This window comes from Lupinus angustifolius, chromosome LG08 (assembly GCF_001865875.1).
Source record: "Lupinus angustifolius cultivar Tanjil chromosome LG08, LupAngTanjil_v1.0, whole genome shotgun sequence".
NCBI lineage: Eukaryota > Viridiplantae > Streptophyta > Magnoliopsida > Fabales > Fabaceae > Lupinus > Lupinus angustifolius.
Genome location: NC_032016.1, coordinates 25,381,481 through 25,395,902, shown reverse-complemented (window position 1 = coordinate 25,395,902; position 14,422 = coordinate 25,381,481). Strand labels below are relative to the sequence as shown.

General features: G+C 36.4%; 4 protein-coding genes across 5 annotated transcripts in view; 2 read left to right on the top strand and 2 right to left on the bottom strand.

Annotated features, from left to right (window-relative positions):
* LOC109355607 (purple acid phosphatase-like) overlaps positions 1–1,431 on the bottom strand; it is a 2,585-nt gene extending 1,154 nt beyond the window's left edge. Inside the window, exons 1-4 of the mRNA XM_019598846.1 lie at positions 1,020–1,431; positions 821–932; positions 461–690; positions 250–388 (exon numbers count right to left, since the gene is read on the bottom strand). Coding sequence (XP_019454391.1) covers positions 250–388; positions 461–690; positions 821–932; positions 1,020–1,400 — 862 coding nt within the window. The 5' untranslated portion in view covers positions 1,401–1,431. The remainder of the gene's footprint in view (positions 1–249; positions 389–460; positions 691–820; positions 933–1,019) is intronic.
* LOC109355601 (structural maintenance of chromosomes protein 6B-like) overlaps positions 1–6,489 on the top strand; it is a 27,408-nt gene extending 20,919 nt beyond the window's left edge. Inside the window, exon 27 of the mRNA XM_019598837.1 lies at positions 6,475–6,489. The gene's annotated coding sequence lies outside the window, so the exon portion shown is untranslated. The remainder of the gene's footprint in view (positions 1–6,474) is intronic.
* On the bottom strand, positions 2,354–5,266 carry LOC109355603. Of its 2 annotated transcripts, XM_019598842.1 has the most exons (4): positions 5,056–5,266; positions 4,799–4,977; positions 4,217–4,600; positions 2,354–4,174 (listed from the first exon to the last, which is right to left on the bottom strand). In XM_019598842.1, exons 1-4 carry the CDS (start codon positions 5,252–5,254, stop codon positions 2,573–2,575), a joined length of 2,364 nt encoding a protein of 787 aa, XP_019454387.1. In that variant the 5' UTR covers positions 5,255–5,266; the 3' UTR covers positions 2,354–2,572. The 2 variants fall into 2 exon arrangements, with proteins under 2 accessions (XP_019454387.1, XP_019454386.1); XM_019598841.1 differs by having other exon boundaries at positions 2,354–4,600.
* Positions 5,411–14,422, top strand: LOC109355621. The gene is made up of 13 exons (XM_019598864.1): positions 5,411–5,615; positions 5,729–6,056; positions 6,694–6,871; positions 6,950–6,999; positions 7,487–7,579; positions 7,664–7,752; positions 7,942–8,020; positions 8,371–8,453; positions 8,860–8,938; positions 9,053–9,764; positions 10,308–10,394; positions 13,014–13,524; positions 13,863–14,422. Exons 1-13 carry the CDS (start codon positions 5,584–5,586, stop codon positions 14,002–14,004), a joined length of 2,463 nt encoding a protein of 820 aa, XP_019454409.1. The 5' UTR covers positions 5,411–5,583; the 3' UTR covers positions 14,005–14,422.

Sequence of the window (14,422 nt, the reverse complement as noted above, 5' to 3'; positions counted from 1 at the left end):
ATCACTTAAGGCAAGTGATATAGTGTTGTAGGCTAATGATTTATAACACCTAAACATGCTAGATAAGCAGCATATTCTACATAGAAGAGAACATAAATTATTCAGTATAACTTGATGATTTACAAGTTATGGGTAAATGCTACTATGAAATGTATTACAAACAGCATTATGTCCATTGAAAATCAAAGAATTAGTATAATATGTTCTCCAAAAAAGTATGTATCATACAAAAGACATATATAGCGTTACCATAGGCTTGGTATGAGGCTAAGACAATGACGTGTGCAGGACCTCTCTTGATAGAATACCAGAAGGGTTCAGTACTCTCTGATGGTTTAAAAGGAACATGGTAACGGTTTGTAAAAGGCTTGAAAGGTACAGTTTCACCCTGAAACAAATCACCCATCTATATTAACAATTGGCAAATAACAAAGTAAATCAACTTTTGTAAGAGGCTTACAATCTCTGGAACAAAATCAAGTTCATGGTTCCCTGTAGTCCATATCCAAGGTTGATAAGCAACAACCCTTTCTGTGAACCTTCCCCACGTATCCCATCTAACATTATCATGATTGGGGTAGTTATCTGCGTAGGAAAGGTCTCCAACATAGAGCACAGCCTGCCCTTTTCTCGGGTTATGTTCATAGTGAGTAAGTGTTTTATTCGAATCATAACTCTGACCAAGATCACCTGCAAAATAATCCCAATTTGTTACAACTAAATAGAAACAAGTGATCACATTAGCCTATTGGGACAGATACAATGAAATTTTATATAGAGTTAGAAACTATGAATCAGATCAGGGCTAGAATAGAGTTACCTATGAGACCAAAAGTGTAAGGCACATCAGGACCAACTGGAGGAGGAGTTATAAACCAAAATTGGCGTGTGGTATTCCCATATCCAACTTCATAGTGATATTTAGTGTTATACTGGCCATAAATCAAAACACATAACATATGAACAATTTATGAATTAATGAGAAGCAATTGAATGGAAATAATTAAAAATAATAATACCTTCAAATGCTTGATGGTAGTATGATGAATAAAGCCAGAAGTGTAATTGAAGAACCTATAAGTAACAATTTTGCCTTTAGCTGTTTTCTTTTGATGGCTATGCTTGTCAGTCCAATAACGCACTATGGTTGAACCAGGTTCATCAATTGTGACCCATGACACAATCACAGCTCTGCCAACAAGATCACCTTGTGTTATATGAACCTGCTGAGGAGCATTGTAACCATGAGGAACATCAAAGACATCGCTATCAAGTGGCATGTCTATAGCTTTCTCAGCTTTCCTAACAAAAGTGCTTGTTTTCCCTCCATCGCAAAACACCAACACATTCACAAACAAAACAGCTAATGTTACAAAACTATGAAATGAAAAAGAACCCATTTTTGTTCTTCTTCTTTTTCTCAAGGACACGAGGACAAGGTTACTTGGATTTTGGGGGGTGTATTTATGGGAATTATATTACCATAATTAGAATAATGTGCAAGATATTAATGGCATAATAATAAGAATATTCTGAGATTATTAGTCTATTATAGCTACAAGTCAACGACATAAAGTGCCGGTCAAGGTACTTCTACCATTCATTACCACTTTTCAATTTCTGTCTACCACTTCATATGTTTTTAATTTTATATTTTAATCATCAAATAATAGGGACATAGATTTATTTTCATTCACTACTACCCTTTTTTGGTGGTATAATATTTTTGAGAGTTAATAGTAATAAAACATGATAATATGTAATATAATGATAGTGTATAAAATTTATTATAAAAGATAAAAAATTAAAAATAAGAGTAATTTGTAGGACTCAACTAAAAATAAAAATTATATTTATTATTACGAGGAAAACTTGGATACTATTATTAATTTATGAATATATATTCAGCTTATTACACGAACCTTTGTTTGCTCTGTCGAATCGGTGTCGGTAGGTGCCAGTGCCACACATATATGGTATAATAGTGATGGTAAGAATACAGTTGACTTTCACATCTCCAAATATACTTCATTAATATCTCACCTTTTTCAGAATATTTTTTTTTTTACTTTTCTGGTGACTTTGATTTTAATAAATTATATTATTCAATCACATTTTGACATATAATCTATGGAAAAAAAGTTTAATATCTACCCATTGCACATTCTAATTAGTTTCCTTAACCCTTCATTCAAAAATTTATTGGTACTATTTCACTTTCAGGATAAGGAATTAATTCATTTTGGGTGTGACTATTTATGCAATAATCATGCATGTCTCGGCGGAATTAATTTTTGAACCGTAAACATTAAAAATCATGCATGTACAACCACGGTGGAATTGACTATTCAGATTAACAATTCAAACTTCATACCCTATTCACATGCGACCACACCTTAAGCAAGTAATAACTGCAACATGTTCCAGCTAAATATCTTCTGTTGACTCAAAATCTAGATAAGGTGAAAAATATCACAATCACAAAAACAGCCATGCTTATAATGTTTGAGCTCTACAGTGATGAATTAGAATCAAGTCCAAGGTTAATGAACTGAAACAGCATGAAACCACTTCATATAAGACTTGATGAAAAATCTCTATATATGTGATCGCGCTTGCGTTTATGATCCTCAGGCGAACTATCATCTCTATTGTTCACAGGGGCAGATTCTGACGTGCAATAGTTAGCATCCACGGCAAAATGGCTATCACTAACTTGATTCACATGCTCCCCATCATCTATTGAAACCAAATTAGACTGCCCCTCATCCGACACATCGCCATTGCTTTTAAATTGTTCCTTATTGGGAAGAACATCACTGCCCTCTGGTGTGTCAATCAGGAGGGCTTCAAGGGAAAGCTTATTAGTAACAGGACTTGTCTGAGAAATGAATTTCACATCCAAGAGTGGGGTTTCAAAATTGACTACAGAGGAAGCAAGTGAAAATCCAAGAAGATTCTCTATGATGTCCTCATTGGAGGCTTTTTTTGGGACTTCTGTTGCAATTGTAAGATCGGTCCTTGCAAACAATCTTTCCTGAGTGATACTAGAATCATTAGTGGTCTGATTGTCAAGCAACTCATTTGAAATGTTGCTTCCATTGAATGACAAACCATCACTTCTGCGACCATTGATTTTGCCGTTTTCATCTTCCAAGTTATTAAAAACTGTTCTTGGATTATGTTCAGCTACAATACTGGCATTCACAGACTCGTCGGCTTGATCTGCTTCCCCACTATAAAGTTCAGCATATTCTTCAGCTTCTTGGGCAATCTCTTCAGAGTGTTTACAATTAGAATCTCTGTCTACCATTTCACTACTTTGCAAAGAAATGTCGGATGGAGTCAACAGTTGGATGTGATCAATTTTCTCACTGATTGCGACATGAACCAAGTCATTTTTTTCTATCTCGTCACTTCTTTCAATCTCATGATCATCATCATCATCTTCATTTGAAAACTCAGGAGCTTTAACCGTTAGCCTTTTAGTATTATACCTTGGAGATGTTGAAGATAACAAATTAGCTAATGCAGAAGATAAAGCATCATCAATTGACAGCTTCCCATTATCATTTGAAGAATTCATTTCTTGTCCTGATGCATCATCTTCTTCATCATCGCCATCAGGAAACTCAGGAGCTTTAACTACAAGACCTGGGAGCAATTGAGTAGCATTTGCTGAGTAAGATGTATCATCAGGAGAGGCATCAAGTACATGTATATGCAAATCTTTCACATCTGATTCGATTATCGTGGTGGCAGTATAGCCAAAACAATTGTCAGGGGAGTTGGCATCTGATTCAAGGCAAGAAGCATCGGGTGCAGAAATTGTACAGCATGAGTGTGATCCAGAATTTTGCAGTTTCTTACTCAGTGTATCAAGTTGCTGCTCAACTCGCTGTAGTCTTGCCTCAATGTTGCTCATGGGCATTACCATTTTTTCTTGAAAGCCCAAACAGATTTCCTCTATCCTGTCCATCCGTGTTATCAGCCGTTCCAAGGCACTTTCGACACTGACACCCGAAGAATTGCCATGATTGCTTCCAGTAGTAGCAACTTGTGAGGTGTTAGCACTGTGATTGCACTCTGTTTCAGAAACCTGAATGTGAACGCCTGTATGATTGTTCTCCGTTTCAGCAGTTTGTGATGGTACAGCATTATAATTGCTGTCAATTTTAGCAGCTTGTGACAATACAGCAGTGTGATTGCTCTCGATTTTAGCAAACTGTGAGGGTGAGTCTGGATGGGATGGACCCACCAAACATCCATTCACCTCTGTCAACTTTCCTTTCAGCTGAGTCTTAATTATAGAATCACTCGGGTGGGTTTCTCCCAGACCATCCTTTGAAACAGCATTAAGACAGCTAAGACCTGATGACTTAGATAACTGCATTATAGTTGGAAGAAACATAGCCATGAGAGTACTGGCAGATGAGTTTTCGTTATTGTGAGTCTCAAGGCTTTCTGAATCAACAGGATCACCAAACACATAAATCTCATCAACATAAACGCAATCTTTAGTTTGAAGTGAGAGCAGACGGATTGTAACAGAAACACAAGGATTTGCATCGTCAATCTCCGCTGTAGCCTCAAAAGGATCCTGGGGACAGGAAAAGAGGAGCTAGAAGTCAGAAAATGAATCTAACATTGAGAGTCATACCATAATGATCACGAAAGCAAGAGAAACCCTAAAAAAGAAAGTGAAAGAATGCATGAAAGGATTATGATCTAGGCTTCGAGAGAATATCCAATATTACAGTAATGAATATATTTATGAAAAGATGATTGAAGTGAATACCTGAGTGGTGGTGGGTGAGTGAATGAGAAGGAGTTGATGATCCCTGGTGGCAACACCGCAACGAACAGTACAGAGATAGTCATTGTCGGAGTGGAGGTTGGTTGCAAAGTAAATCTCGTACAACCGAGCCGTACTTCGAACATAAACTTGTCTCACCTCATGTTTCTCCTTAAATTTAACTGCAATTCAAAATATAGTTGTCATTATTATATGATGGAACGAAGAATGATAGATTATAAATAAGGAAAGAAACTGACTTGTGATTTGGCAAGGAGGAGAATCGGGTGAAGGAGGGTGAAGAATGAGAGGGGAATTCAGATTGGAATTGGAATCGGAATTAGAATCGGAATCATGAGAGGAAGAGAGTGAAGATTGGAAGGAGACAGAATTGAAGAGAGAACCGGAGGCCACCGTCCAGTTCGTTTCGGAAATCCAATCGCCCATCACCATCACCATTCAGTTCGTTTTCTCTTTCCTGCAACTTTCTTTTGTTTTATCTATGGGCTTTCACTTTTCAGCCCAACAAAAACACACTCACCCAATGGAGTGACCCAAAAGGCAATCCATATATTATCTTCTCTTTCCTCCTTCCTCATCTCACGCTCACTTTTCTCCTTTACAATTACAATACACCACTTCCCTCCTTCACCCCCATTTTATTTTTTATTTTTATTTTCTATTTTCCAACTATTATATTTTTATATTTAAAAAAATACTAGTCAAATTCGGGGAGGGAAGGATCCCCTGAAGCCGAAAATTGAAATCCTAAATCAAGTACACACAATATGGCATTTCATGTAGCTTGTCCAATTACATGGTTTATTTTCCTTCTTTCTTTTATATCTCAATTATTTCTATTTCAATTACTTCAACTCTATTATTATATTTATTACTCTCTTCACTCTCTCAATATCTTCATTCTTCTTTCAGTCGCCGAATCTGTTTCTGCGCTTTAGGGTTTCCGACCTCTCTTCACAACAATGCCTTTCTCAATCATGTCACCGCTCTTCGTCAATTCCTCGCCGCTGATACTCCCACTAATATCGACACCGTCCAGGTCGCCGTCCCCAAGGTCTTACCACCACCACCGCCTCCACCGAATCTGCCACCGGATGGAGCTCCACCTTGCGCTGATGCTTTGGATGAGTCCGCATCGATGAAAGCCAAACGTGTCGCTCTACAGAGAAAAGGCGCCGCCGCTATGCTTGCTGCCGAGGAGTTTGCTCGCCAGTTAGAGTCCGGTGCCGGTGACTTTGCCGTGAGTCTTCTGCTTCTTCGATTTGTTTGGTGATTTTTACTTAGAATGTGTGATGTTGATGATTATTAGAGTAATTAAATTCAGCTGAAATGTTATGTGAATTGTTGAGTCATTTGATGCTGATTCATCTTAAATGTCGTCTTGATTGTTAGAAATCATAGTTATATGGTACCGGTTGTAGCACACGGTTTCTAGTTCGTTCGTCACTTTTTACAATATTATTACAAGACTTTCTTTATGAAGAACCAGTATATGCTATGTGTTAAGATCATTATGTGTTCTCTTGATGTGCATTTTAGAATTTAGTTATTTTTCATCTATATATCTTTTAATTATTTTATGATTTACACTTATCGACTTATCTGTGGGTAGTGTGTCATATAAGTGTTTTGTAACAGTAAGTTTCCTAAAGGATGAGCTAAATATCATTACTAATTTCGCTTGTTAATGATGTTGAGGATTTATCTGTTCATTTGTTTCTTGTGTATGCTTTGCTGCTATATTGGCTTTATTGTAGTAATTTTTTACTATGGTTTTGTTTGTTTTTCCTTTTATTTTGATTGTATGTTCAAGTCTAGTTAGATTCGATACCATGACTTTTTTAATATGTGTTTATCATATTGATTTATTTGAACAGGATACATCAGGAAATATTAATGGAGAAGAACCGGCTCAATCTAACGTGAAAGTTTTTTGTCGAATGTGCAATCGGGTTGAAAATGATGGAAGCGAGACAGCAAAAAAGATGCTATCATGTAAAAGTTGTAGTAAGAAATACCATAGGAACTGCTTGAGAAGTTGGGCTCATAATAGAGGTAAGAAAGTACATTTGCTCTTATGCTCTAATATTTCTAAGTGCCATACGTTCTTATGTTCTGACTCTTCTTTGTCAGATTTATTTCATTGGAGTTCATGGACCTGTCGCGCTTGCCGAATTTGTGAGGTAATGCGTAACGTGTAATTCTAATGACTCAGTCTAGCTCTTATTTTTTGCAAAAAATATCTTATCGTCCTTGCTATAGATTGAATAGTGTTTTACCATCAGGAGCGTCTGAAGTTACTATGTCCTTGATTATGTGTTTTGCCGTTTCCATGCCCTGTGATTTTAAATATGTTGCTCGACTTCATAGTTATGTTTATGGTATCAGATGGGGGGTATGATTTGCTAGTTCGTTATATGGAGTAGGACATTTGTTTTATTAACACACAATGAGAAAGTCTCTCTCTAAAGGAAAGTCATACTTATATTGTATACCGTGTGATGACTGACTTCATTCACTATCCTATGTATATTTTGTGTCTGGAAGTTAAGTTGATTTTGGATAATCAACTGAATGTCTTTGGTTTTTGTGTTGGCGAAGAAGTTGCCATCTCCCAATAATGTTTCATTAAAATCAAGTTAGTCTTATGCTATATTAGCTTTTATCCAGGCTTGCAGAAGGACCGGTGATCCAAGTAAGTTCATGTTTTGCAAAAGGTGTGATGGCGCTTACCATTGTTATTGTCTTCAACCGCCTCACAAGGTAGGTTCCATGTCACTTACCAATGCGCTTAATATTGGTTTCGTACAGTACATCCCATTTCATTTATGATTGTGCATAATGCAGAATGTTAGTACTGGCCTCTATCTGTGCCCAAAGCACACAAGGTGTCACAGTTGCGGATCGAATGTCCCTGGAAATGGACTGAGTGTGAGGTATAAATTCCGAGTGACTTATAGTAGTTTATTTGAAGCATATATAACGTGATTTCCTTTTCTTTATGTCTTGCACTGGTTAGTCAAATAGGCTACTTAACGTACTTTAAAATTCTTTTAGTTTTCTTAGTTGTTCAATAGTAGTTTAAATTCAACATGTTTTAATTTGATGGGCTAACCCTTTTATAGGTGGTTTCTGGGATACACCTGCTGTGATGCATGTGGAAGATTGTTTGTGAAAGGAAACTACTGCCCTGTTTGTTTGAAGGTGCCAGTCTTTTCTCTTGATATTTTCCTAATCTGATTTTGGGGAATAGTTAGTAAAACATATCCCTGACATCATTGGGGAAAGTATGTAGATCAATCTTAAAGGGGACTTTTGTGTATCTAAAATGTGCCACAAACTTGTATAAGGTCCCATGTCCACGCACCTCTGCTTCTCAAATGTTACACTGTACTTTCATGCATAATATATGAAGTAAATTTCATTTTACCTTCAAATTCCATCATTGTTTGTGTTCCCTAAATACTGTAGTGATACCTATATGTACATATAAACAATGTGTGGCAGAGTAGGAAATCTGAAGTTTGACCATATGCTTTTGTCATATTTTGTAGGTTTACAGAGATTCAGAGTCGACACCAATGGTTTGCTGTGATGTTTGCCAGCGCTGGGTGCATATCCATTGTGATAATATTAGGTTAGTTTACCTATCATATGAGTGAAGAGGGACTAATTTCACTGTATCATAGGACCGTTTTCAATTGCAAATCCAGAATACTTACATTGATGAACATTCCGTTGTTGTTTTATTATGTCATGACCATTCTTAACTTCTTGATCTTAACTCTTCAGTGCCTGGTTGATTAGTAATTGGATTTTAATCATGCAACAATATTAGTATTCGGATTTTAATCATGCAGCGATATTGTAGATTAATTATTTTGAATATGTTTCTATTTCAAGTCCTTTTGTTGTTGGAATGATACTGCTCTTTGATCCATACTCCTGACAGGGTCTTTATAAATCATGTTATATTGTCTTCTTTGTCTATGAAATTAGTATAGTATTTTTAGTTTGCTTATTTTGGAGCAAATGTTTTGCAGTGATGAAAAATATCATCAATTTCAAGTGGATGGGAATCTGCAGTATAAATGTCCCACATGTCGTGGGGAATGTCATCAGGTAATCAGTGTGGCTTACATAACTAAGTCTATTTTATTAGGAAAATACTCTTCCAATTACATCTAAGTCCATTTTATTCTCTGCACCAATCATGTATGTATGTGTATGCTCCAGGTCCAGGGTCTTGATGAAGCTGTTCAAGAGCTTTGGAGGAGAAGGAATATTGACGATAGAGATTTAATTGCCAGCTTGAGGGCTGCAGCTGGTTTACCAACTCAAGATGAAATATTTTCTATTTCACCATTTTCAGACGATGAGGATATTGGCAAGCCTTTAAAATTAAAGAGTGATTCTGGGCGTTCCTATAAGTTCTCTCTAAAGAATTTGTCCAATCACACACCAAAGAAGAAAGATTATGGAAAGAAATCTTCAAGCAAAAAGACTGCTAAGAAAAAGGACTCTCAGTCATTTGTGTCTGGTAAAATTGACACACGCCGTAGTTGTGAAGGGCATAGTGATACCAGATCCTTACATAGTTTGGACGATGATGATATACAATCCCTGAGAAATGATGGTCATGATGTTTATTCATCACCTGCTGAAATATCTTGCCCTACCAATCAGCCAGGGGTTTCAAAACATAAATTTGTTGATGAGGTGATGGTCAGTGATGAAGAGAGGAAGCCCAGAGTTGTTCGAATTAAAGGCAATAAGACACATATTATGAATGGCAAAGAGGAGAGTGAAAAACATGATGATAAAACTCAGAATGTGAAAGGGAAGAAGTTGGTTATAAATTTGGGTGCACGGAAAATTAATGTAGCTAGTTCTCCGTGCTCTGATACTTCAAGCTGCCAAAGAGATCAAGATCTGGTTAATGTTAATGGTATAATCTCAATTGTTATTTTTTTTCCTGTGTGAGTTTGGGGAGGGGGATTGTCACTATATATTATTAGCTAGAGAAACATATCATTTTTGGAATTGTTTCTGTGTGATTGGGTTGGCTGATTGATTCTTAATTGTCACCCTTTTTTTACTTATTAAATCAGTTACGTGTTTTATTCATTATTAGCGAAAAGACATGCAATAGGCCTTTTGAATAATTTAATTACTAAACATACAATGATTACACTGATTGTATCTGCTTTGTGTGTGCGTTCTTGAATGTTTTTTTTGTGGTACTACCAAGGGTATCCCCTCACTCATTTTTTAGTAAAGAACTAATCCATTTCTGGGTGCGTGGCTGCCCCTCCAACAACCGTCACTCTCAGGTTTCAAACCCTTGACCTTTTGGTCATCCTGGGGATCTAGTGGGACCTTAAACCAGTAGACCAACACGTTGTTGGAATTCTTGAATGATTTAATATCTCTTTTTTTCCTTCCTTTCTCTTTCTTTTGTTTGACTTTTCCCTTTTAAATATCCTCATAGGAAATGAATACATAAGCCAGTTGAGGAAGGGAGACAAATTTGCATTAGACAGACAAGGTGCTGCAGCTAGACATATTGATGGTAAAGGTACTAGGTTTCTTCTTTTCTTTTTCCTCAGTCTGTATCAAAGTTGTCTATCTTTTCCCATTACATCAACCGTTAGCATTTGAAGATGTATTTGATGTTTGTTTAAGTTGTCTAATGAGAATTTTCCTAATCTGATTTTGGGGAATAGTTAGTAAAACATATCCCTGACATCATTGGGGAAAGTATGTAGATCAATCTTAAAGGGGACTTTTGTGTATCTAAAATGTGCCACAAACTTGTATAAGGTCCCATGTCCACGCACCTCTGCTTCTCAAATGTTACACTGTACTTTCATGCATAATATATGAAGTAAATTTCATTTTACCTTCAAATTCCATCATTGTTTGTGTTCCCTAAATACTGTAGTGATACCTATATGTACATATAAACAATGTGTGGCAGAGTAGGAAATCTGAAGTTTGACCATATGCTTTTGTCATATTTTGTAGGTTTACAGAGATTCAGAGTCGACACCAATGGTTTGCTGTGATGTTTGCCAGCGCTGGGTGCATATCCATTGTGATAATATTAGGTTAGTTTACCTATCATATGAGTGAAGAGGGACTAATTTCACTGTATCATAGGACCGTTTTCAATTGCAAATCCAGAATACTTACATTGATGAACATTCCGTTGTTGTTTTATTATGTCATGACCATTCTTAACTTCTTGATCTTAACTCTTCAGTGCCTGGTTGATTAGTAATTGGATTTTAATCATGCAACAATATTAGTATTCGGATTTTAATCATGCAGCGATATTGTAGATTAATTATTTTGAATATGTTTCTATTTCAAGTCCTTTTGTTGTTGGAATGATACTGCTCTTTGATCCATACTCCTGACAGGGTCTTTATAAATCATGTTATATTGTCTTCTTTGTCTATGAAATTAGTATAGTATTTTTAGTTTGCTTATTTTGGAGCAAATGTTTTGCAGTGATGAAAAATATCATCAATTTCAAGTGGATGGGAATCTGCAGTATAAATGTCCCACATGTCGTGGGGAATGTCATCAGGTAATCAGTGTGGCTTACATAACTAAGTCTATTTTATTAGGAAAATACTCTTCCAATTACATCTAAGTCCATTTTATTCTCTGCACCAATCATGTATGTATGTGTATGCTCCAGGTCCAGGGTCTTGATGAAGCTGTTCAAGAGCTTTGGAGGAGAAGGAATATTGACGATAGAGATTTAATTGCCAGCTTGAGGGCTGCAGCTGGTTTACCAACTCAAGATGAAATATTTTCTATTTCACCATTTTCAGACGATGAGGATATTGGCAAGCCTTTAAAATTAAAGAGTGATTCTGGGCGTTCCTATAAGTTCTCTCTAAAGAATTTGTCCAATCACACACCAAAGAAGAAAGATTATGGAAAGAAATCTTCAAGCAAAAAGACTGCTAAGAAAAAGGACTCTCAGTCATTTGTGTCTGGTAAAATTGACACACGCCGTAGTTGTGAAGGGCATAGTGATACCAGATCCTTACATAGTTTGGACGATGATGATATACAATCCCTGAGAAATGATGGTCATGATGTTTATTCATCACCTGCTGAAATATCTTGCCCTACCAATCAGCCAGGGGTTTCAAAACATAAATTTGTTGATGAGGTGATGGTCAGTGATGAAGAGAGGAAGCCCAGAGTTGTTCGAATTAAAGGCAATAAGACACATATTATGAATGGCAAAGAGGAGAGTGAAAAACATGATGATAAAACTCAGAATGTGAAAGGGAAGAAGTTGGTTATAAATTTGGGTGCACGGAAAATTAATGTAGCTAGTTCTCCGTGCTCTGATACTTCAAGCTGCCAAAGAGATCAAGATCTGGTTAATGTTAATGGTATAATCTCAATTGTTATTTTTTTTCCTGTGTGAGTTTGGGGAGGGGGATTGTCACTATATATTATTAGCTAGAGAAACATATCATTTTTGGAATTGTTTCTGTGTGATTGGGTTGGCTGATTGATTCTTAATTGTCACCCTTTTTTTACTTATTAAATCAGTTACGTGTTTTATTCATTATTAGCGAAAAGACATGCAATAGGCCTTTTGAATAATTTAATTACTAAACATACAATGATTACACTGATTGTATCTGCTTTGTGTGTGCGTTCTTGAATGTTTTTTTTGTGGTACTACCAAGGGTATCCCCTCACTCATTTTTTAGTAAAGAACTAATCCATTTCTGGGTGCGTGGCTGCCCCTCCAACAACCGTCACTCTCAGGTTTCAAACCCTTGACCTTTTGGTCATCCTGGGGATCTAGTGGGACCTTAAACCAGTAGACCAACACGTTGTTGGAATTCTTGAATGATTTAATATCTCTTTTTTTCCTTCCTTTCTCTTTCTTTTGTTTGACTTTTCCCTTTTAAATATCCTCATAGGAAATGAATACATAAGCCAGTTGAGGAAGGGAGACAAATTTGCATTAGACAGACAAGGTGCTGCAGCTAGACATATTGATGGTAAAGGTACTAGGTTTCTTCTTTTCTTTTTCCTCAGTCTGTATCAAAGTTGTCTATCTTTTCCCATTACATCAACCGTTAGCATTTGAAGATGTATTTGATGTTTGTTTAAGTTGTCTAATGAGAAAGTAAAGTATGTTATTGTTACCCAGGAAACAGAGTTGACTTTGGCCAAGCAAAGTTTTTAGGTAGAGGGAATATTTCTGATGGAAGTTTAGAGCGTACTCATGCCTTGCGGAGCAAATATAGTACTGATGGAATATTTGATCAAGTAGGAACAGTAAAAGCTACTTCAAGAGGTGAAGGAAAGTATGGGGAGAGAGATGGAAATAATCATAATAATAATAATCTTGCACCTTCACAATATTTGCCGAAAGATTCTAAACCTCTACTGAGATTTAAATTGAAGAAACCAAGCCTTGAAAGTCTAAATTCTCCTCATCAGGAGGAGGAGAAGACTATAATCAAGGGCCAGAGATCGAAAAGGAAGAGACCAACACCTTTTAAGGAGAAAATGTTGTTTAATGAGACTGAAAATGTAAGCCAGTCACATCAAGACAGTCAAATGGATGAGATCATGGCTGCAAACTGGATATTGATGAAATTGGGTAATGATGCAATTGGAAAGAGAGTTGAAGTTCATCAGACATCTGACAATTCTTGGTTAGTGCCTTGTATAGCTTTATGTAAATTCTGTTCAAGTAATGGGAGAAAACTATATATTAAATAATGCTATGGGTTAGGGAATGATGTATCGGCTGTTTATTATTAACTATTTTGTTTTTAATAAAGCTTCTTCCATCTGTTTGTTACTCCCCAAAAGCTTCACTTTGAAAGAACTACGCTGAAGGATTAGTGCATTTTATTGATGTAGCTGCTTTGGAACTTGTTTATTTAGTTTGTGTCTTTCATTAACTTATCTTTCAAAGTTGAAAACAAGAAATAAATGTGATGCGTATTTTTTGAACCATTTTTTCAACCTTTATATTTTTTTTCTCCAGGCACAAGGGAGTGGTGTCGGACACAGTGGAAGGCACCTCAAAGATACATGTTACCTTAGATGGTGGAAAGGTGAAGATGCTGGAACTCAGGAATCAGGGGGTCCGTTTTATTCCACAAAAGCAGAAGCGATCAAAGACATGAACTTTCAGCTTATCCGCTCAGTAATTATTTTATGTGGAGACTTTCTAATTGAATTGATTGTTTCATCTGAGGGCTCTACTTACTGAACTTATATTCCTAGATGCGCACATGGCAACTGATTTTTGGGCTAGGCGATATGTATTAGACCCATTTCAGTTTTCTTGAAAGAAATAACCTTACCCGACCCGGTACTTTTTTGGGCTGCAGGTTTTTAATTGCGAAATAGATTTTTTTTCTGCATGTATCTGATTTCACAAGTATCTTTCTGCTTGTGATGTATAGGTCACCATTGCTGTAGAGTAGGGAGGTAAGCCTAAGAAAGTGTTAGATGTATGATTAGCGCCCGTAGTGGTATTCTGTATTTCATGAATAGAGATATTTTGAAAGATGAAATTGTTATCATTTTGTTAAACTGATA

Coding starts and splice junctions, on each gene's coding strand:
- LOC109355603 (XM_019598841.1), bottom strand. CDS start 5,254: ATGGTGATGGTGATGGGCGATTGGATTTCCGAAACGAACTGGACGGTG. Junction 4,978..5,055: donor TCCTCCTTGCCAAATCACAA/GTCAGTTTCTTT, acceptor TTTGAATTGCAG/TTAAATTTAAGGAGAAACAT. Junction 4,601..4,798: donor ACTCACCCACCACCACTCAG/GTATTCACTTCA, acceptor TCCTGTCCCCAG/GATCCTTTTGAGGCTACAGC.
- LOC109355621 (XM_019598864.1), top strand. CDS start 5,584: ATGGCATTTCATGTAGCTTGTCCAATTACATG. Junction 5,616..5,728: donor GTAGCTTGTCCAATTACATG/GTTTATTTTCCT, acceptor TTCTTCTTTCAG/TCGCCGAATCTGTTTCTGCG. Junction 7,753..7,941: donor GGAAATGGACTGAGTGTGAG/GTATAAATTCCG, acceptor ACCCTTTTATAG/GTGGTTTCTGGGATACACCT.